Below are 23,878 nucleotides of genomic sequence, written 5' to 3' on the forward strand. Positions count from 1 at the left end.
TGATGGGGGTTCAGTTCCAGTGATAGAGTACCTGCCTAGCAAGTGCAAGGTCCTGAGTTCAAATCCTAGTATGAAGAAGAAAGAAGATAAAGATGATGAAGATGAAGATAGAGAGGGGGAGGGGGACAAAAAGGGGAGGAAGAGGAGGCGGCAGTGGTGGCCAGATGCTAGTAACTCACATCTGTAGTCCCAGCTACTAAGGAGAATAATATCTGAGGATCTTGTTTTGAAACCAGCCTAGGCATCAAAGTCCATGAGACTTCATCTTCAAAATAGTAGTAAGCCAGTCTAGGGGCATGACTCAAATGGTAGAACTCTAGCAGAGCAAGTATAAGGCCCTGAGTTCAAGTCCAAGAACCAGAACAAACAAAAAGGAAAAAAAAAGAAGAAAGAAAAGAAAAATGGTTAAATTGTCTCTTTTTTGTTAATTGGTCTCTTTCTCTTCTCTTCTTCCAATCTGAGGTCAAAGAAACCAAGTCCTTCTTCCTGTAAAATGTTCTCAGTATCTGGATTTTACTGATTACATCCCATGGTATCCCTTAACATCTGTGCCCTGTATTTCCTTCTAGCTAGTGACTGGATCTGAAAGCCAGACCAGACTGATGCTGTGGTATGGTTCCATTAAGAGGCACATCAAGTCTCATTTCTGACCTGTGACAACTATTCATGTTTGAGGCACCCCAAGTACTGACACATTTCACTTAAACTATTCTCTCCACACCTTACAATCATATACTATATTTTTTCTTTTTTTTTTTTTTTGGTCTGGTTGTAAGCCTGAACTCTGGGCCTGGGCGCTGTCTCTCAGCTCTTCAGCTCAAGGCTAGCACTCTACCATTTGAGCCACAGCGCCACTTCTGGCTTTTTCTTTTTGCTTATGTGGTACTGAGGAATTAAACCCAGGGCCTCATGCATGCAAGGCAAGCGCTCTACCACTGAGCCACCTTCCCAGCCCCTATTTTTTCTTTTTTCTTTATTTTCTTCCCTTCTTTTTTTTTTATGATGCCAGTCCTAAGACTTGAACTCAGGGCCTAGGTCCTGTCCCTGAACTGTTTTGCTCAAGGTTGTCACTCTACCACTTGAGCTACAGCTCCATTTTGTCTTTTTTGGTGGTTAATTGGAGAAAAGAGTCTCACAGACTTCCCTGACCTGACTGGCTTCAAACTGTGATCCTCAGATCTCAGCCTCCTGAATAGTCAAACTTACAGGCATGAGCCACAAGCACCTAGCTTTAAACTGCATTTCTTTATAGTACAACCCAGCGACATGTTCCTGACCATTCTCAAATGAAGGAGTATCATGCTTTATTTCTCTTCTATTTTAGTTTCTCTGCCAATTACTGTAATTAGGCTTAATGCATTTCCATCAATTCCTTAATTTTAATTTTTTTTTGCCACTCTGTTCTTCCAAGTAAAAACTAGTCCAACACAGTGACAATCACAATGACAGAATCTACAGGCTGCACTAAAAATCTAGGTCTGTTTCACTGCTATCATAAATCTCAGCTTGATTAGACTGCAGATCCTGGTGTTCGCTGCAGAAAGGCTCAGTCAGAAAGGAATAAAGATTGACAACAGACAGCTTCTTCAAAATTACACGTCATTCAACTGGGTGCCCATAGTGGAATTCTGAACCTGATCAAGAATGTTAACCTATTTCTCAAGATAAACCATCATCGGGGGCTTCAGCTCTGCATGAAATGTCCACAAAGTAATAATGGACAGTTGGGGTGTGTGTGTGTGTGTGTGTGTGTGTGTGTGTGTGTGTGTGTGTGTGTGTGTGTGTGTGTGTGTGTGTGTGTGTGTGTGTGTGTGTGTGTGTGTGTGTGTGTGTGTGTGTGTGTGTGTGTGTGTGTGTGTGTGTGTGTGTGTGTGTGTGTGTGTGTGTGTGTGTGTGTGTGTGTGTGTGTGTGTGTGTCTGGACAGTTGGGTGTGTGTGTGTGTGTGTGTGTGTGTGTGTGTGTGTGTGTGTGTGTGTCTGGACAGTTGGGTGTGTGTGTGTGTGTGTGTGTGTGTGTGTGTGTGTGTGTCTGTCTGTCTGTCTGTCTGTCTGTCTGTCTGTCTCCAGGGTTCTGAGGTGCTAAACTCGGGGCCTCATGCTGGCTAGCCAAGTTCTCAACCACTTGAGTCATGCCCCATGTCTTTTTTAATTCTTAAGTTTGTTTTACAGATGGGGGTCTTATACTTTTGCCTGAACTAGCCTTGGACCATGGTCCTGCTACCTCTGCCTCCTGAGTAGCTGGGATTACAGGCATGCGCTACCCTACAGCATTTGGGTCTACCTACTTTAGTGAAGAGTCTTCACTCTAGATTTCTCTTCTGTTCTCTTACTTCAGCATTAAACATAAACCTGGTCTCATGAAACTTGGAAGAAATTGCTGTTATCAAAAATGAAATTCATGCTTTCCAATGTCTTTATGATCTATTCACTTTTCAATCTTCATTATCCAAGTGTTTTGTGCCAATTTGGAAGCTGTTATCATGATCTGGAAAACAATCCCTGGCCCACAGTAAGCATTCAAGTCTTACTGCTTGGGCAATAAATACATTAGCAAAACAAGTGCTCAGAAAATAAATCTTCAATAGAGTTTGAGATGGCTGGACCCAATATAAAGTATGAGCCAAAGACCTTGAATGGTGCTATCTCACAAAGCAAGGCTGCTGGTCGAGCCTGCTGCTCTAACTCTTCTCACTTCATCTATGTGCCTAGACCCAAGCTCCAAAGGTGTTATTTCCACTTTCTCCTAGTCATCACACTTGGATTTCCCACAACATTCTTCAAATCTACTTTTTCACAGCTATGGAAGTGAGGATCTTCCATTCCCACATCTACTGTTCTGATCTGAGCCTCAGCTGAGACCTGTCAGGACATCTGATGGGATGTCCATTTCTGTAGATTTTCTTCCCACTCGTCTCAGGCCCTCACAGCCCAGCTCAGCCTGGGCCCTAGTCCTATTTCTGTGACAAGCTCACCATCTCCTGATGACTCTCCACACTCCCATCTTCTCTCAGGATCTAACTCGCCTCCCCCATCCTTGAACCTACAGATCTCCTTTGTATCTGGGTAAAACCCTTCCCTGGCACCCCACCACTTCTACTCACTCACTCAGTGTGACCATGAAATGTACTGTCCCACCTGGCACCCCCCTGGGCATGAAGGACTGCACTGTGAGTAGATGTGCTGGTAGAACTGGGGAACAGACTGTCCCATGCAAGCCTACACGTCAGGCCCACTTGGGTCCCTTGGTGCATTTTCCATCACAGTCCTCTGCCATCTGCAATACTGGTGTCTTGCTATGGCTGGGAATAATCTAAAGTGGCTGCCAAGAGCTAGGCCAAGTAAGGGGCCATGTTCATGGAGCCAGGCTCCTACCACAGCTGCAGAAGGCATGCTGAGGGTGGGCTTCAATTTCTGTATGTATCTGTGTGTGTGTGGGGGGGGTATGTATGTATGTATCTGTGTGTGGAGGGGGTGTGTATGTATGTATCTGTGGGGGTGTATGTATTTATGTATCTGTGGGGGGTGTATGTATGTATGTATCTGTGTGTAGGAGGGGCATTTCATGGGGAGGCTGTACTCTGAGGCAAAAGCCACATGTAGGCTCAAGCTGAGTCCTAGTCTAGGAACCAAATGGAAAAGAAACAGTGCTCCCACAGAGACAGAGAAAATAGATTCAGGGCTCCTAATACATGTCCAGCACATAGATGCCACCTTCCCTGAAGTCTTAGTACTAAGGTACTTCTCATGAATAAAACAGTTCTGGCATCTCTTAAAATATGTGAACCCACCTAGGAAGGGTGGAGAACTAAGACAGCAATCCTAATTACTGTAGTATGAATTAGTTCATGAATTCACTGTCTTTCTTATCAGCAACTATTACTAGACAAGGAGATTACTGGGCATTTATACCTAAGTTAGACAGCATGAAGGACTGGCTAAAGGAAAGGTGGAATTACTAAGGATCAACTCAGCCTACAACATGCACAAACAAGGTCAGCTCCAAAAGAAATACAACTGGAGTGACCTAGTAAGGACTCACTCTCCAGTGACTTGGTGATTTCTTCTTATCACTAAAACTAAGAAATAAAAAAAATGGGCTGGGAATGTGGCTTAGTGGTAGAGTGCTCCCCTAGCATGCATAAAGCCCTGGGTTCACTTCCTCAGTGCAACATAAACAGAAAAGGCTGGAAGTGGCACTGTGGCTCAAGTGGTAGAGTGCTAGCCTTGAGCAAAAGAAGCTCAAGGACAGTGCCCAGGCCCTGGGTTCAAGCCCCAGGACTGGCAAAAAAAAAAAAAAAAGTAAGCTGGGTGTTGGTGGCACATGCCTGTAATCTTAGCTTCTCAGGAGGCTGAGACCTGAAGATAACAGTTTGAAGCCAGCTCAAGTAGAAAAGACCATGAGATTCCTATCTCCAATTAACTAGCAAAAAGCCAAAGTGAAGGTAGAACACTGGCTGAGTAAAACGGCCACATGAGAGCCTGGAGCTTTTTGTTAATCCTTAGAACCAGCACAAAAAGATAGAGTAAAAGTAAGAATATTCCAGTGTATTTCAATGTCAGCACAATTACAGAAGATACAACTTCATTAACATTTAGATACAGAAGTGACTCTCACAAACCCTGCAATCTGGCTTCCTTTCTCATTGCCATATTTCTTTCTTCTACAGCGGGCCCAGGCTTCAGGGCCCTTGGGAGAAAGTTCTATTAGTGACTTAATCTAATATTACACTAATTTTATTTGACTGAGCCAGGGCCAAATTATTCACTTGATCTTTCCTTTTACCACAAATAAAATTTACCTCAACTGAAAAGAATGGCATTGTATGTGATAAGGGGTAGAATTTGGTAGCTATGAATGAGGTACAGATTTCCTTAAGAGAGAAGAATAATATGGAGATTAGAAAGAAGAGAAGATATGATTCCCAATTTTCTTCCATGGACATCCAGAGATAATAAAAAAGACTGGTACAAAAGCAAAAACCTAAAGTAGAACTTTATTGTCAAGATTCAAAAGAAGCAAAACCATAATGAAAGAAAACAGCCAGGTACAGGTGGCTCATGCCTGTAATACAGCAACTCAGGAGGCTGAGACCTGAGGATAGCTGTTCAAAGCCAGCCTGAGCAGAAAAGTCCCCATGAGACTCTTATCTCCAATTAATAAATCAGAGACTAGAAGTGCTGCTATGGCTCAAGTGGTAGAGTGCTAGCCTTGAGCACAAAGAAGCTCAGGGACAGCGCCCAGGCCCTGAGTTCAAGCCCCACCACCGACAAAAAAAAAAAAAAAATTCAGCTTAAGATATAAATATCTCGGTGCTGGGAAGGTGGCTCAGTGGTAGAGCACTTGCCTTGCATGCCTAAGGCCCTGGGTTCAATTCCTCAGCACCACATAAGCAAAAAGAAAAAAAGCCGGAAGTGGTGCCATGGCTCAAGTGGTAGAGCGCTAGCCTTGAGCTGAAGAGCTGAGGGACAGTGCCCAGGCCCAGAGTTCAGGCCCCATGACCGGACCCAAAAAAAAAAAAAAAAAGATATAAATATCTCTACTCAATCAATAGATTAAATAAAGCACAAAGCCAGGTACTGGTGGCTCACATCTGTAATCCTAACTACTCAGCAGTTTGAGATGTGAGGATTACAGCTCAAAGCTAGCCCAGGCTGGAAAGTCTGTGGGATAAAAGTATCTCTAATTAACCAGCAAAAAGATGAAGCCTTGAATAAAAAAGCTAAGGGATAGCAGCCAGGTATGTGCACATGCATAAATAACTAAACACATGCATGTACAAACATACATACAATATTGTACATATTTTACAATATTGTACGTATGTACAAACATATTCAATACCGTCCAATATCTCAAATGCACTCTGGGACCTATGAACCATTGGCAGTAAAAAGCCAGTCCACCCAACCTAAGCCAGTCATTTTTAAACATCTTTTGCAAAATGCCCTTTTGATAATTTCCATCACAGAAACTCCTCTGAAGATATGAATTGAGATTACTTAATCCAGAACCCCCTCAAATTCATTCTTACCTTCAGTGAAACTCCCAGTCAGAGTTATTACCACAAACACTTTCCCTTCTGGTTCCAGATCCACCTAGGAAAAGAAGGAAAATACATGATATATTTTAATATTAAAATATCCTTTACAGAGAAGCCGAAATGTATCAACTGTAGCAATCATGAATCAAATTGAAATCTTTCATTAAACAAGAGAGGCGCAAGGGTACAAGTAAAGGTTGAAGATGTTATAAAGGTCGAAAAGCAATCTAGAAACTGTTCTCAGGGCTGCTTTCCTGATGAATTTTATTCTCTTCCTTTGTTGGCTCTTGAAGCACTTACATACTTGTTGATTTCTTTTGAGAAATCCATGACTGATGCACACTCTCAAATGAATGGCCTTTTATTAAACCACACCTGTCAAAAGAATGGCCTTTTTAGTAAACCATATGGCAAGTATGTAGAATAGAAACAATAGCCATATCCAAGGTAATAAACAAAAATGTGGCTCAGTACATCTTTAGTTTTATGGCCTAAAAAGTACAGGGTCGCAACTAGGTGCCAGTAGCTCACGTCTACAATCCTAACTACTCAGGAGGTCAAAATCTAAGGATCACAATTCAAAGCCAGTCCAGGGAGGAAAGTCCATGAGACTTTTTTTTTTGGGGGGGGGGGGGGGGGATCCGGTCGTGGGTCCTGAACTCTGGGCCTGGGCGCTGTCCCTCAGCTCTTCAGCTCAAGGCTAGCGCTCTACCACTTGAGCCACAGGGCCACTTCCGGCTTTTTTCTTTTTGCTTATGTGGTGCTGAGGAATCGAACCCAGGGCCTCATGCATGCAAGGCAAGTGCTCTACCGCTGAGCCACCTTCCCAGCCTCTCCATGAGACTCTTCTCTCCAATAAACTACCAAAAAAAGAAACAAACAACAAAACCTGGAAGTGGAGCTGTGGCTCAAGTGGTAGAATGCTAGCCTGGAGAAAAGAAGCTCAGGGACAGCGCCCAGACCCTGAATTTGAGCCCCATGACTGGCACACACACAAAAAAGTAGGGTCTCTATGTTCCCACCCATGACTGACCAGTCTTAAGAAGCAGAAAGGAAAGAAGCTTACAAGTTTAGCCTTCACCTTTCTTCTGTACTGTTGTTTTGTTTGTTCTGAAACCTCACTATAACTGAGGTTCCCTGCAACCCAGGCTAGACTTAAACCCATGATCCTCCTGTCTCAGCCCCCAAATGCTGGGATTGTAGGCATGCATCACCACTCCATCACATTCTCTTCTTGACTGTTATGGATCAGCTGACATAAAAAAGATACGTAAGGGGTCTGAGAAGGTGGCTCATGAGGCCCTGGGTTCGATTCCTCAGCACCACATAGGCAGAAAAAGCCAGAAGTGGTGCTGTGGCTCAAGTGGTAGAGCGCTAGCCTTGAGCTGAAGAGCTGAGGGACAGCTCCCAGGCCCAGAGTTCAGGCCCCACGACCAGGAAAAAAAAAAAAAAAAAAGATACGTAAGGGCTGGGAATGTGGCTTAGTGGTAGAGTGCTTGCCTAGCATTCATGAAGCCCTGGGTTCAATTCCTCAGTACCACAAAACAAAAGCTGGAAGTGGCACTGTGGCTCAAGTGGTAGAATGCTAGCCTTGAGCAAAAGAAGCTCAGAGACAGTGCCCAGGCCCTCTGTTCAAGCCCCAAGACCGACCAAAAAAATAAAATAAAGGGCTGGAAGGGTAGCTCAGTGGTAGAGTGCTTGCCTTGCATGCCTAAGGCCCTAGTTTCGATTCCTCAGCACCACATAAGCAGAAAAAGCTGGAAATAGTGCTGTAGCTCAAGTGGTAGAGCACTAGCCTTGAGCTGAAGAGCTGAGAGACAGCCCCCAGGCCCAGAGTTCAGGCCCATAACTGGCAAAAACATAAATAAACAAACAAACAAACAAATAAATAAACAAAATAAAATAAAAAGATAAAGATGGCTGTTTTGTATAGGCTCCAAAAGCTTTGCCCATCCAACCCAGCAACCTATCCCTACCTTCCTCTGCATGAAATCTACTCCCAGCGAAGCCACCACACTGTCAATCACCCCCATATTCACATCAACTCCTTGCATCACAGTGGAATGCCAACTGACAATATCCTCTTCATTGCCTTGACACCCCTTTCGAACCTCTATAGAACAGCTCTGAAAATAGAGCTCTCAGGAGAGATGACTAAACAGGATGTCAGTCTCTAATTGTCTCTACTCTCTGCCTTGACTTGCTTCCAGTCAAAAACATGTTATTTTTAAAAGCCACTCCCTCATCTTCAATATAAAGGCCTGGCAGAGAACACATACTCAACCTTAACATAAACTGTTGCTGGCGTAGGAGCTGCTGCTACCAGCCTGCGGACAGACAATCAGGCCGCCTCTGCCATCCTGTCCCTACCAGCTCCCTCCAACAATGCCCAGAGGGGCCACAAACATGACCTTCCTATACTCACAGGCCACGAGCTGCTCTAGCAGATGACAAGAAGAGTCCACCACCCAGAATCATAGATGCTTATACAGGTGTGTTCCTTCCTTACTGACCTGGTGGGCCTGCCAGACTCAAGCATCATCTTTAAGCTTTAACTCAGAATGATTCAAGATTGATGTGTGACAGATAACACTGTAAAACTCTTAGAACAAAACTTGAAGTTAAATTTTCCTGACCTTGGATAAGGTTATCATTTTAGTATCATTTAGTATCAAAAACACAAGTGATTAAAAAAACAATAAATTAAACTACAACAAAATTGAAATGCTTGCCAGGTACCGGTGGCTCATGCCTGTAATCCTAGCTGCTCCAGAGGCTGAGATCTGAGGATCATGATTCAAAGTCAGACCACAGAAGGAAAGTCCATGAGACTCTTATCTCCAATTAATCACCAAAAAGCCAGAATAAGAGCTGTGGCTCAAGTGATAGAGTGCTAGTGTTGAGGGAAACAAAACAAAACAAAACAAAATTAAGGGACAGCTCCCAGGCCCTGAGTTCAAGCCCCAAGACTGGCACAAAAAGAAAATTTTAAACTCTTGTGCTGCCCCCAGTAATGTTAAAGTGAAAAACACCTCATAGAATGGGAGAAAACATTAATAAGGTATGGATCTGATAAAGGGTTTGTACCTACAACATATAAACAACTCTTATAACTCAATAATGTAAAGACAATCCCATTTTTTTAATGGGCAAAGCATTTGAATAGACACTTTCCCAAAGAAAATACATAAATGACCAATATACTCATGTAAAATGCTCATCCTTATTAGCCAGGAAAGAAATACAAGACACATGGTAAGACAGCACTTCACCCCCAGGAGGATGGTGACACAAACAATGATGGCAATTTCACCAGCACTTGTTGGGATTTTGTTGTTATTGTTGTTGATTGTAGCTTGACTGAGGATCTAGGCGCTGTCCTTGAGTGGCTTTTGCTCAAGATTAGCCCTCTACCACTCTGAGCTCAGCTCCACTTCTGGTTCTAGGTGGTTAACTGGAGATAAGAGTCTCACAACCTTTCCTGCCTGGACTAGGTTTGAACCTCAATCCTCAGATCTCAGCCCCTTGAGTTAGTATTTGTTAAGACAGCTGTATTTTTGAAAGAGCTGTTCTGACTGAAGTGAGACACTGTCTCAGTATGGTTTGGATTTATATTTCCCTGATGATCAGTGATACTGAACATTTTTTAATGTGTATGTCATCTTCTAGGAAATATCTGTTGCTGGGCATTCGTGGCTCACGCTTGTAATCCTAGTTACTCAGGAGGTTGATATCTGAGGATTTCAGGCTCCTTAGCCCTTCGTCCATCATGCAGCCCTCTCAGAAGTGTCCCCTCTCATCTACTTTGTCCATCAAAGCCTTGAGGACGTCGCCCTTTGGGGTGCCTCCCCTCAAATCCACCCAAACCTCCCATTCCAAATTCCATTCTGTGAACCTGCTCTTCTAGCCAGGCCTGACACCTCTCTCCTCTGCCTGGCCACACCCTTACTAGTGTGTACACTGTCTGGGAAAGCCTCTGTCTCTTCACCTCACCCATCAATCCATTCCCTCACACCTCCCCCCCTAAATGTCTCCAGGGTCAGAGTCATGGTCTAGGTGATCAAGATTTCCCAAAGCAGTTCTCTGGGGCTCTCGCCAAAGGGTCTATCTAATCTAGCAGAAGTCCTTGAACCAAGGATCTCAACAATTTTGGTCTCATGATCAAAACAGGAAGGTCATTCCACCACCTGTAAAATAGGACATATCTATATCTATATCTATAAATACATGTGATTTGTTACAGAGTGAAACACTATGTGACACTGTTGTCACTCCACGATCACTATGGGGAATAGCAGTGGAATATGGCCGCCAATGGCTCAGTGCTTAGAAATAACAGTCAGCTTGATGCACCCACTGGGATCTATCCTCACATCTCCTTCCCTCCCCCTTTCTCCCTCCCCACTCAGGGCCAGCATTTGCTTGGCCTTGAGAGCACTTTGCAGAAATTGGGCAGGTCACTTACATTCCTGGTTCATCCCCTACACAAAAATGAGGGTGTTTTCTAGCTCTAATGCTCCATGCATCATTCTAAGCAGACTTGGACAGAAGCCTGTACACAGGACTCCTGGGAAACACTCACTTAATTAACTGGAAATAATTTACAACCATTTCCCTTCACAAAAAGCATTAGGATTGATCATAGACAGGAAACTGGAGCTACTCAATATTCATTTTAGCTTAGAGTAAGCAGAGGGATTTAACATGGTGAAAGAAAAGAAAATTCCTTGATTTGGGCAAAGGGAGATGGTTTGCTTAATCTCCATGGCTAGGTGTCCCTTGTCCTTTGCTTTTCTAAGTATTACAGTAGAGATGAATAACAAAGGAACAGAAAATTTTGATAAGGCACGTCATGATTCTCTTCAGCTGAAACTGTTGGCTAAAACTGACAGTTCTAGATTCTGTCTCTCTGTCTCTGTGCCTGTGTCTGTCTATCTGTCTCTCTGTTTCTGTCTGTGTCTCTCTGTCATTCTCTCTCTGAACTTGAACTCAGGACTTGTCACTCTCACCAGTTTTTTTATTCACAGCTGGCACTCTTCCACTTGAGCACTTCCACTTTGGGATTTTTGCTGATTAGCTGGAGACAAGAATCTCTCAGATTTGTCTCCCTAGACTGATTTCAAATTGCTATCCTCAAATCTCGGCCTCCAAAGTAGCTAAGATTCTATGCATGGGCCAAAGCCCCTGGTACATAGCATGTTCTTTCATAAAAGCACCAGCAGGGTCTTGAGCTGTGACAACATATTGCCAAATGCTTGATCAACATCACTATCAGCAACTGCAAGGGTGAGTGTTACTACCTCCATTTTACAGATGAAGGAAAAGAGGCTTGGTGAAGGTATAGAACTGGCCAGAGTTGCACAAGGAGTGGAGGCCAAGGCATGAATGCTAGAACTATCCCTTGCCCACCTTCCTCAGGGCTGTCAGGACTGTACATACATATTGCCAGCTGCTTGGCTTCAGGTACAAGGTCAACAAATCGTCATCTCCCTGGAAGCCTGGGCAGGCTCATACCACAGTTCCTGAGGTTGCTCGCCATGCCCACAGGACCTAGTGTTCCAGCCTTGTCTGCTCACTGCCAAGACCAATGATGAGGATACTTATGGTATCACTCAGAGGTCCTGCTAGGGGGCATGAGGTAGTTGTGGTGAGCAAGGAGAGTTTGTCCAGGGGCTGGTGAGATGTGGCAGACAGTTCAGCTGGTTAGTCAGCAGCCTGAAGGAGCAAGTCAACAGCACATGCTGTAGCACAGGGTGTCCCATAAGTGGGAGGAGTTTCAGGGGAAAAGAAGGAAGATCAAACACAGAACATGACCCTGCTAACTTTCTGTGCTCATCTCTGTAACGGGCAGTTTTATGTGTCAAAAGCACTTAATTCATTTGATTTATTTTTATTTTATTTTTTTGCTGGTACTGGGGCTTGATCTTAGAGCCTTTCTCACTCTTGCTTAGCTTTCTGTTCAAGGCTGGGGGTTTATCACTGAGCCACATTTCTACTTTCTTTGTTTTTTGCTAAAAAAGAACAGATCTGTCTGCCTGGATTGGCTTCAGACCTCAGCCACCTGAGTAGCTAGGATTACGGGCATGAGCTACCAGCATCCAACCTATGTGTTGAAAGCACCCTTAAGAAGTATCACAGATTAAAAACTACAAGAAAAATGATAGCAAGAAACTGAAGAAAAGCAAGCCTTATTCATTCTGACTGGCTTCACATGAAAAAAAACACTAACAGCATTTTAGTGACTAATCCCTTGTCCCACTAAATCTGAACCTGGGAAAGTATGGAGAGCCTCAAGCTACGGTCACAATGCTGTCAATGCCTGCTTGTCATTTGCACAGTCAGCTGGCCTTTGTACTCAAAAATGAGTTGAAGCTTTCAAGCCTTTCCCATACATAATGTTCTATGATTCTCAGGCAGAAAGTTTCTGAGCTCCCCAAAGCCACCTGAACACCACCAATGAACTGCTTTGAAAATACTTACCTTGGGCTCATAATAAGTCTTCTGCACCAGCAGCTAAAGATATCCATGCTCATCGTGTTTAAATAGAGATCATTACATCTCAGAACCTGTTTTCCTCTAAGTTCTAGCACAAAAGGTGTTATTTTCTACAAGAAATAAAACTCTTTTACTACAAAATTAATTGTTTAAAGTTCTTCTGCTCAACATAAAAAAAATCAGGACTGGTACAAACTGGATACTTCCAAGGAATGAAAAAAAAATGTTTTACTTTGCCTAAAAGAAGAACAGAGGGCTGGGAAGGTAGCTCAGTGGTAGAGCGCTTGCCTTGCATGCCTGAGGCCCTGGGTTCGATTCCTCAGCACCACATAAGCAAAAAAGAAAAAAACCTGAAAGTGGCGCTGTGACTCAAGTGGTAGAGCGCTAGCCTTGAGCTGAAGAGCTGAGGGACAGTGCCCAGGCCCAGAGTTCAGGCCCCACGACCAGACCCCCCCCCAAAAAAAAACAACAACAACAAAAAAAAAAAAAAACCAAGAAGACTACAGATTGTGTGTGTGTGTGTGTGTGTGTGTATTTGAGTGACTGAAAACACAAATTAAGTGTGTGTGTGTGTGTGTGTGTGTATTTGAGTGACTGAAGACACAAATTAAGTGAAGGGCCTTAGGCTTTTCTACTCAACATTCTACTATAATTCCTCTCCCTAAATCTCACAGGTTTAGAAAAGCCTTTAAGAAAAACCTTTCAATAAAATAATTATTCCTTCTTGCCTTGTGCCATCCTAACATACTTAAAGATGTCAATTTTTTAATGGATACAAAAAACACTAGAATTATTCAACACTGTTGATTCTCCTCATCCATTTGTAACAGAGGCAGAAGAAAGAAGCCTCCACAAAACCAAAACAAAAAAGGAGTGGAAAGTCCATATTGGGCACACACAAAACATTCTAAGATGCTTCCCAGACTTGCCTAATGGATCCTCTGGGTCCCCTCAAAAACACTCAGATTCTGATGGCTCATTAGAAAATATGGAAAGGCCAAGCAATTTTCTCAATAGGTATTTTGTCACATCTCCACTTCTTTTGGTCTTCTGGAGAAAAGAAGAGATGGAAACTCAAAACAAAACAAAACAAAACAAAAAGACTTATGTTGTCATGCCTATAAATTGAAGTGGTAGCTTTCTAGGTAGACTGGGGAAGAGCAGGTACTCATAAATTATGCAGGACCTGGCAGGGGGTTACATATAGTTAAAAGCAGATATGCAATGAGTTGGGTCAGAAATGGGACTAGAGGGGAAAGTGCATCTGATTGGTGTGACTGGCACTAAACCTGGGCTTCTACTAGCAAAGTTCCATCATCCTACTACATGTCAGACCGTACAGATGGGATGTAGAATTCAGCAGCAGAGAGGCTGGAGAGAAGGGGGATAGACGCACAGGAAGGAGCAGTGGCCTTCATCACTGACACAAGTGAGGTACAGGAAGACAAGGAATCTATATCATGAAGGACCACTGAGACAGGGACTCATAGAGAATGAGCAGATCCGAAGGAAAGATAGAGTTCAATGGTTCATTACCCATGTCAACTGAGTGGGCTGGAAATTCAGGCAGAGAGGGAGGGAGAGTATCAAGATACAAATTATTACCCAGTGCTATCCCAGCTGAACAGGTAAGCAGCAACATCAAAAGCACAGCTTAGATCAAGAGAAGGAACACTCACTGGGCCAGATAGAGCAAAGCTCTTCCTGGGAAGCAGCACCTGCCTTGAGGCGCAAAAGCAAACTTCCATGAGTATAAGGCAAAGCCATTCTGAGTCAAGACCTCATTGGGAGAAGCTAGAGCTGGCATGGGAGTATGCACTAGAGGAGGCCTGGAGGAATGTCCACACAGAGAGGAGAAAAGGTGGGAGGAACAGTAGGAAGGGCTGTGCCCAGATCATCTTTACCTCATGGCCAAGGATGAGGGGGCTCCTTCAAGGGTTCTCCTCATATGAAATGATGGAGGTTAATATGTAAAAGGAGATAGAGGTCAACATGTAAAAGAGGATTTCTGCTACCAGACCAGTGCACAGGGAGGCAGCCACGGTCTAGAAACACAAAAGGTTTCAGAAGAATGCAATTAGTGGAAATTTAACAAGAGCCATAGGAAAGGGGGATTGGGCCAGGGGTCCTTGGCTCAAGCCTGTCATCCTAACTACTCAAGGGGCTGAGATCTGAGGATTATAATTCACAACTAGTCCAGGCAGGAAAGTCCATGAGACTCTTATCTCCAATTAACCACCAAAAAGCTAAAAGTGGAGCACCAGCTTTGAGCAGAAAAAAATAAAGGACAATGCCCAGGTTATGAGTTCAAGCACTAGTACCAGCACAAAAAAAGAAAGGAAAGAAAGAAGGGGAGGAAGAAGGATGGGAAAGATGGAGGAAGGGAAGGAAGAAAGGAGGGAGGGATGAAAGGAGGGAGGGAGAGACAGGGGGGACTGGGCTGTAGCTTAGTGCTGGAGTGCATGCTTAGCATGTTCAATCAGATATTTACATCATACGGTATGTGCTATATGGTGACATTCATCAACAGACCACAGATATGACAGTGGTCCTATCAGATTATAATGAAGCTCAAAAATGCCTCTCATGTAGGAACATCTTAGTGGTAACAATGTCATAAAACAACACATATATTTGTGGGGATGCTGGGGTCAACCAGCTTACAGTACTGACAGTCATCTATAATTATAGCACATGCAATTATGCACTGTAATATGTAATAACCAACAACTATATTACTGGCTTATGCATTTACTATAGTACATTTTAAAATCATTATTTTAGAGAATACTCTTAAATATAAGCTTATCATAAAACAGTATGAGTGCTACCTAGAAGATATCTCGTATATCTGATTTCTGGGTCTCTGGAGGGCATGAGGCTACATTCAGGCCTTATACCACCTAGGTTTGTGTTCTGTGGCAAAATTGCCTAACAACACATTTCTCAGAATTTATTCCCATCATTAAGCAGCATCCAGTTGTAGTTGTGACAGAGACCTTATGGCCCACAAACCCCAAAATATTTACTGTTTGCCCTGCACAGAATAAAACTGTCAATCTTGATTGCCATTAATCAGCCAGGGAGCTCAGAAGGAAAGAACATGTTTGAGAAGGAAGGAAATGTGGTTAAATTTGGACACAAAGGCACCCAAATAGAAACATCTGGCAAGAAGTTGGAAATAAAGACAGATTGTGAAGATAAGGCCTGAGTGATTACTTGAGACTCTCTCAAAAGTGTGATCTAAAAGAGTCAGCAAACTTCTTCAAGAAAGAGCCCTGGTAAGGAAAAACAAGTCCATTGAGGGGACAGACGAAAAGAACCAGAGAAGAGGGAAGCTGAGAGATGGGAAGGCTCACCCAAATTTAGAGTTATGGGTAATGGAGGAAGTAGCTTCAACAAAGGGAAGAAGCCCTGTGCTGAGGGCATTTGCTGGAGGGAAAGGAAGATATGGAGGCCCAAGCAGAGAAACTGGGAAATAAAAGGTAGACCTCTCTAATACCCACTGCACCCTAGCAGCTCTGTGGGGAAGTTGCCCTTATACTACTAGTGCCCATCACTCCTCACTGAAAGTTTAATTCTATGGAAAAAGAGCTGTCGCTCAATTGGTAGAACACTACCCTTGAGCAAAAACAGCTCAGGCGCTGAGTCAAGCCCTGGACCAGCACAAAAATAAAGAAAGTTTAATTCTACCTCTAGAAGTTACCTGCCAACCTAGACACTGGTGGCTCACACCTCTAATCCTGGCTGCTCGGGAGGCTGAATAGCTAAGATCATGGTTCAAGGCTAGCCTGGGCAGAAAAGGCTGAGACTTCTATCTCCAATCAACCATCAAGAAGCCAGAAGTGGAGCTGCAGCTCAGGTGATAGCATGCTAGCTTTGAGCAGAAAATATCAGGGACAGTGTCCAGGCTCTAATTTAAGTCCCAGGATCCCCCCCCCCCGCCACATACACACACATATGCATGCACGCGTGCACACACACATGCACACAAAAGTATACATTTTTGGGGAGACATTCAAGGAAAAGTATTAGACAAGAAGAGAGATGATGAGACCTGAAAGTTAAAATTAAGCCAAGCTGAAGACAAAGTTGTTCGAGTCATCCACAGAAGAACAACTAAACTTAGTACAGCTGACCCTAAGGAGAGATTGCAGAATTCAAAGAGCAAAGTGTCAGCGACCAAAGCCATGTCACAAGAATGGGGGGAAGCGAGAGAAAGGGGGTGTCCAGAAAGGTGTCTGTGCCTTGTGAGGCATTTGGGTCCCCGAGAAACTTCAGACAATTTTCCCCTTTATCTTCACCTATTTGCCTTTATCTTCTTCTGGGTAAAGAAAAGTCTAGCACATTATCCCATCATATGGCACTGTCATCTGGAGGTAAGTGACTTCATGAGTAAGTACTTGCAGGCAGGGCTAGGATTGATTTTATGAGTGCAAGCCCCATTATTCACCATCCAGCAACTAGACCCTTCATGCATGACTTACCTTTTAATAAACCTGGTTAATTGATATTTACAATACAAGAAGTTTCAGAAAGGTCACCTGCCTCATTCTCTCACTTCTTAAGAAGTCAACTTTGGCCTGGTCTTAGAAACTAGTTTCATGACCACAGCCATAACTCAACTAGTTTTTCAACCAAGTGATCCACTGACAACAGACAAATTTCTGAACATTGATTGGAAATAGAACTAGACTGGCATCAGATGCAGCTGGTTGGGAAAACTTTCAACAGGACTCAATCCAAATGATGAATTGAGGCTATTAGGTAATTTTTTTTTAGGGAAGTAGAATTATTCTGCATGGTTCTGTGATTACAGAACACTCTGGTCTATCAAAATACATAAAATCTCACAGTACAATGAACCAGAATAATGCAATTAAAATAAAACTCAAGGCACCAACAGGTCTTAGAATGGAATATGTAAGGAAGACCACAAATGAGAATCAACTGTATGAAAATGTATGAAATAACGCCACTGAAAAGCAGGGTGGGGGAGAGTTTGGCTGAAGAAATTTTTGAAATGAATGAAGTCTCAGATTCAAGGCTAAAGGAACTTCACATAAGCACTAACTATAACTGATAAGGCTATTTCTCATTGGGGGGATGGTTAATGATCCATGCAGTTTATATTACAGTTGGAGGTATCAGTATGCACTCATCACATTTAACACTATATAGATGTATCCATATAGAAATATTTATCACTATGTATATAGACAGGGTTAATAGACACACATCTATTTTGTTCTTCTGTCACCTTAGAGAAAAGAAATGGTATTACAGTAACACTTGGAAACTTAGTGCCTCAATCTTGGTTCCTAATACAATTCTTCAATAAAAGAAACTGGGGTTCCTTGGGAAAATGGTTGTTTCCAGGGATGGAGCATAGGAAGGAAGGGATATGAACTAAGTATGAAGTTCTTGTCGTGCTAGAACCATTAGGTGCTACATTATAACCTAAGGTGTAAAATAAATAGTCATAAATGCATACTGATATAAATGGATGAATAGCCAAGTGGACAGAAAGAAATATCTCCCCAATGTATGAATTCAACATAATTCATAAATATACTTCCATCTCAAAAAATTGAAGCATAATTTCCCACAGCATATATGTAGGCTGTGCATAGTGACTCTCTCCAAAAAGTATAGTATGGACTGGGAAAAAAGTAACTGTAGAAGACACCTGACAAACAGTTGCACCTGAGCCAGACAACTATAGTTCATACCAACAGTGATAAGTCATGTGGATTGGAGTATGCATGTTTATACAGGATAACTGATCGCTAAGGTTAAATGAAATGCTCTGTGATTTAATGAAATATAGTACTTTATATCTGTGGTCTTCCTTTCCCAAACCCTATCCTTAGAAGAAACATCACAAAAACCCAAATAAAGACCCTCTATAAAATATCCCTCAAGCTGTCAAACTCACCAAAACCAAAGAAACTGTCACAGACTAGAGGGGCCTAAGGAGACACATAATATAAATATCACATGGTTTTCTAGAGAGAACCCTGACAGGGAAAGGGAATAGCAAGTAAAAATCAAGTACATCTAATAGACTATGGGTTGAATTAGTAACAATGTTTCATTATTGTCTCATATATTGTGACAAATGTACTATACCAAGATACAAGAGGAAACAGTATAGAGGATATGGAAATTGTTTTGCCTGTCTTCATAATTTTTCTGTAATTCAAAACTATTCCAAGAATGTGTGTTTAGCCAGATGCTTGTGGTGCACACCTGAATCCTAGCTAATCAGGAGGCCAAGATCTAAGGATCGTGGTTTAAAGTCAGCCCAAGCAGGAAAGTATGACAGATTCATATCTCTAATTAGCCACCAAAAGGCTCTGGCCTTTTGATGAACCTGTGGTTCAAGTGATAGAGCACTAGCCTTGAGCAAAAAAGCTCAGGAGCAGCACCTAGACCCTAAGCTCAAGCCCCACAGCTGGCACAAAAGATTTTTAAAAAGTGTATTTATTTAAGAAACATGCCTTTTAAATGCAAACTACCTCCACTGAACGCTCAAAATAGGTAATTCTTAGAAATATTAAAATCCAAATTAGTCGTTGCCTAGTACAAATGAAAACTCTGATTCTTTCCCCTATAGGTAAAAGAAGGCCAGAGGCAACCATGTAAAAGAAACCTGGCCTTTTCAGATTGTAGATGTTACACTATCATGTCAACACTAAGCTGTCCCAACTGCCCTCAGCGGTCTGTCAGTCCATCCCAGGTGGAGCCAGTTTTCACACTGTAATGTTTAGTTACTCCATATTCCTCAAGAAGACCTAGCAGAAGAGGACAAGACTTTGGGTTTTGGGGGAGTTTGTTTGGGTTTTTTTGTTTGTTTGTTTGTTTTTTTAAAGAAGTATTCCTTTCTTGAGCTGAGAATGAGAGGCTCATGTCTGTAATCCTAGCTACTCAAGAGGCTGAAATTTAAGGATTGTAGTTCAAAGCCAGCTCAAGCAGGTCAGTCTGTGAGACTTTTCTTTCCAATAAAAAGTCAGAAGTAGAACTGTGGCTCAAGTGGTAGAGTCCCAGCCTTGAGCAGAAAAAGCTAAGGGATGGTGCCCAGGATCTGAATTCAAGACCTAGAACTAGTACTAGCACTCCCCCCTCTCCCAAAAGTGCTTCTTTTCCTAGAAAATGTTTTCAGATAAGCTGCTGAAATGACTTCCCATGAGGTAAAAATCAGAGAAACAGACAGAGAGGAGACAAGGAAAGGGAGAAAAAATGAGATGAAGGAAGAGAAAGGAAAAAGCAGCTCCAAACTACATCACACATACTTTCTGCAACTAAGGCTGAGTAATATTAATGATCTCATGTCTGATACTATTCAATTTCAGGGAAAGTTGCAAAAACTCTGAACAGGAACTTCTTATCCAGATATGGATAGCCTTGGAGCCAGTTTTCCAGGCAGCCTAACCTTTCATTTTTCTGCCCAATGCTTACAGAGTAAGAATAGCCAGAATTCCTCCCTGTATTGATGAAGACACAGATACAGGCCCCATCCCAGGCCCTGCAAACCAACACCTGGAAAGATCCATAATGTTGAGTCTCTACCCACTGATACTTAGCAACCCTTGGGGTTACCCTGGTCCATAACGCTTCTCACCTTCTCTCCAGCCCTGTTCATTTCCTTCCATAGCCCGAAGGGTGGGTATAGTTCCCTTTTCTACATTAGTATATCAAGGTCCTCTGTTTAGGACTTGGGAGCAGTTTCACATACTTAATGAGGTGTCATAGGGGTGGGACCCAAGGCCAAATATGAAATTTATTCATGTTTCATATATACCTCGAACACAACCTGAAGGTAACTTTATATAAGATGTTGACTGTGCCTCGGTTTTTACTTTTGATCCATCAATGAAGTCCAGCACAGAATTTTCCACCTGTGGCATCATGTTGGCACCCAAAAGAAGTTTCAATTTTTTAAAGTATTTCAGAATCTACATCAGGGATGTATACACACGAGCGCATGCGGGGGGGGGGGGGGGGGCGTGTATACCTATTTCCATTTGGAGATTATTATCTATGGATTGGACATTCAAAAATAAATTCTGCAATGGAAGGGATGACATTGACCAAGATAGACTGTACTCATAAAATGATATGCTGAGCTAAAAAAGAAAAAATTCTGTTTTTTACTGAGAGCCTTATCTTTCATCTTCTTCCTAATTGTGTTTCAGTTCCTTGGCTAGATGCTATTAATAAATCCAAAACTTCTAGAGAACTACTCCCATAGCTAATGACATTAATAGTGCAAACAATATAATATCTAGGAGTTGATTTAAAAGAAAAGAACACTGAAATCCTATTTATCATTATGTAGTATATTCTACAAAACAGGGTCTGCTTGCAGAAATGTATAGGGTAAAATTATGATAAACATAAAAATAAAAATGAGGAAAATGAAATGGGAGGTCAAGCTGGGGGCACAATTAAGATTTTGTGTGTGTGTGCTGATCCTGGGCTTGAACTCAAGGCCTGGGCACTGTCCCTGAGCTTGTCTGTTTTGCTCAAGGCTAGTGTTTTACCACTTGTTCTATAACTCTACTTCTTGCTTTTTGGTACTTTATTGGATATATGAATCTCACAGACTTCCCTATTTGGGCTGGTTTTTAACTACAATCCCCACATCTCATCTCAGCCTGCTAAGTAGCTAAAATTCCAGGAATGAGCCACCAGTATCCAGCCACAATTAAGATTTAACCAGTTGAAATTCAATTAAATGTGAGCTACAAATTTGAATCTGAATTTCTGAAGGAAACCAAAAAGTGAACCAGTATCACCAACATAATAGTTTCCAAAAGCCCTAACGTGTTTAAAAAAAAAAAAAAAAAAAAAAAAAGCTGTTTGGGTAAGGTATGGAGTAAACACCTATAATTTCAGCTACTTCAGGGCCAGAAGTAGGCTGACCTAGATCCAAAGCTGGCCCCAGGCAAAAAAACTTAAGGATCTATCTGAAAAACACTAAAGCAAAAAAGGGCTGGGGGTACAGCTCCAGTGATAAAGGCCCTGAGTTCAAACCTCAGTATTAAAAAAAAAAGTATTTCTGATGTGGAGGTTCTTAAAATGCAAGCCCTAGGCCAACAGTATGAGAATTACCTGGAAATTTGGTGGGCATGGACACAGGCCCAGAGTCAGGAACTGTGGGTGGGGTCCAGCCATAGGTTTGAATAAACCCTTTGGCAGGTGATTTTCATGAAGACTGAACTTTGCAAACCACCTCTTTACTGCATCTTCACGTAGTTTACCTCAAGTTATCACAACCCTGCTTAAAGACAACCCAATGCTCAGCCAATACAGCATCTCCCTCAGTATATCCTCATGAATTCTTCAAGGTAAAGAGAACAAGGTCTGCAGCACACTGTGGAACTCTGTAGACAGCTTAGGTGTATATAGGAAGAAAGGCTACCAACCTTTGTCTCCCAGGGGCTAACATGGATTAGGTGGCTTGTGGGACATTTTCTGAAAAATGAATAATACATACATACATGAGTGACCACACTGCCACCAATTTCCAATAAATACCCAGCTTTATTAGCTGTGTTTTTGAGTGCCTATAAATCAAATATATATATATATATATATATATATATATATATATATATATAAAATACAGTGTGTCATTTTCTTTTCTTTGTACTTTTCTTTTCTTTTGCCTGTAATGTGGTTTGAACTGAGGGTCTAGGCACTGTCCCTGAGCATTTTGTACTCAAGGCTAACACTACCACTTTTGAACCACAGCACCACTTGCAGTTTGTGAGATGGTAATTAGACTTAAGAGTCTTATGGAGACTTTTCTTTCTGCCCAGGCTGGCTTCGAACTGTGATCCTCAGTTCTCAGCATCCTGGATAGCTAGGATTATAAGCATGAGCCACTGGCACCCAGCAGGTATATAAATGCGTCATTTTTCAAAGGCTAAAAAAAATAAAATATTTAATTAATTTACTTGATAAGGAAAAATCTGCATTTATAATTTTAAAATAAACTTTGCTTTAAATTTCTTTTTTTGTTATTGTTGTTTTATTGGTAGTGGGGCTTGAACTCTGGGCCAGCGCGCTGTCTCTCAGCTCTTCAGCTCAAGGCAAGCGCTCTACCACTTGAGCCACAATACCACTTCCAGTTTTCTGGTGGTTAACTGGAGATAAGACTCTCACAGACTTTCCTGCCCAGGCTGGCTTTGAACCACAATCCTCAGATTTCAGCCTCCGTGGAGTAGCTAGGATTACAGGTGTGAGACACCTGCACCTGGCTAAATTTCTTAAAAATAAAATTTACATACTAAATCAAACTTCCAATCAGGTGTTATAGTCTATAGTCCTAACTACTCAGGAGACTGAGATCTGAGGATTGTGGTTCAAAGCCAGTCTAGGCATATTAGTCCATGAAACTCTTATTTCTAATTAACCAGCAAAAATTCAGAAGTAAAGGTATGGCTCAAGTGGTAAAGCATTAGACCTGAATGCTAACAGCTAAGCAAAAGCATGAGGCCCTGAGTTCAAACCTCAGGTATTGGTGCGCGCACACACACACACACACACACACACACACACACACACACACACACACACACACACACACACACACACACACACACACACACACACACACACACACACACACACACACACACACACACACACACACACACACACACACACACACAGTAGCAGCATCTCATTTATTAAAATTGGGGTAAGGGTGGATAAAGGTCCCTTTGAGAACTCTTGCCTCTCCATGAATGTAATTCAAGTCCTTCCTTCCTTCCTTCCTTCCTTCCTTCCTTCCTTCCTTCCTTCCTTCCTTCCTTCCTTTTCCTTCCTTTCTTCCTTCACCCTCCTCTCTTACACTAGAATGCGCCTTCTGCTTTCTCTAAGCTTTAGATAGCTAGTCCATCAAAGTAAGAAAAAAGCCTGACAGTTCCAGAAGCAGTGGAATGCATAGGAATGTGGAAACACTCAGGAAAAGATTACTCTCTTTCTGAATTCAAATGTTGAGTGCATCTTACTGCTACACTAGAGAGGGAAGCAATCAGCAGGAAAAGACCAGAGAGCTACTCTCTGTACATTCTGGGGAGACCACAGGTTCTCTGATACAGTTTTCATCATCATTACAGTAACAGCCCAGGAGCTTAGAGATGCTAGACAACCATTGACTGTACAAGAAGCATTCACATTACTTGTAGAATCTGAGTAAAGCTTCAGTGCATAATGAATACCATTCATATTCCCCCAAAGCAATTAACAGTAAGGTTGAAATCATCAATACCGATTTGCTTACACTCAGGAAACTCGTGAACTCTGAAACCCTTGCTTCCAAAGTGTTG

The 23,878-nt window shown here is 42.3% G+C and overlaps 1 protein-coding gene across 1 annotated transcript in view; it reads right to left on the reverse strand.

Annotated features, from left to right (window-relative positions):
- Prkch (protein kinase C eta) overlaps window positions 1-23,878 on the reverse strand; it is a 233,546-nt gene that overhangs the window by 155,758 nt on the left and 53,910 nt on the right. The window contains exon 2 of the mRNA XM_070032205.1: window positions 6,033-6,096. Coding sequence (XP_069888306.1) covers window positions 6,033-6,096 — 64 coding nt within the window. The remainder of the gene's footprint in view (window positions 1-6,032; window positions 6,097-23,878) is intronic.

The sequence above is a fragment of the Dipodomys merriami genome, unplaced genomic scaffold, assembly GCF_024711535.1.
Source record: "Dipodomys merriami isolate MVZ:Mamm:240054 unplaced genomic scaffold, mDipMer1.0.p SCAF_1, whole genome shotgun sequence".
Classification (NCBI taxonomy): domain Eukaryota; kingdom Metazoa; phylum Chordata; class Mammalia; order Rodentia; family Heteromyidae; genus Dipodomys; species Dipodomys merriami.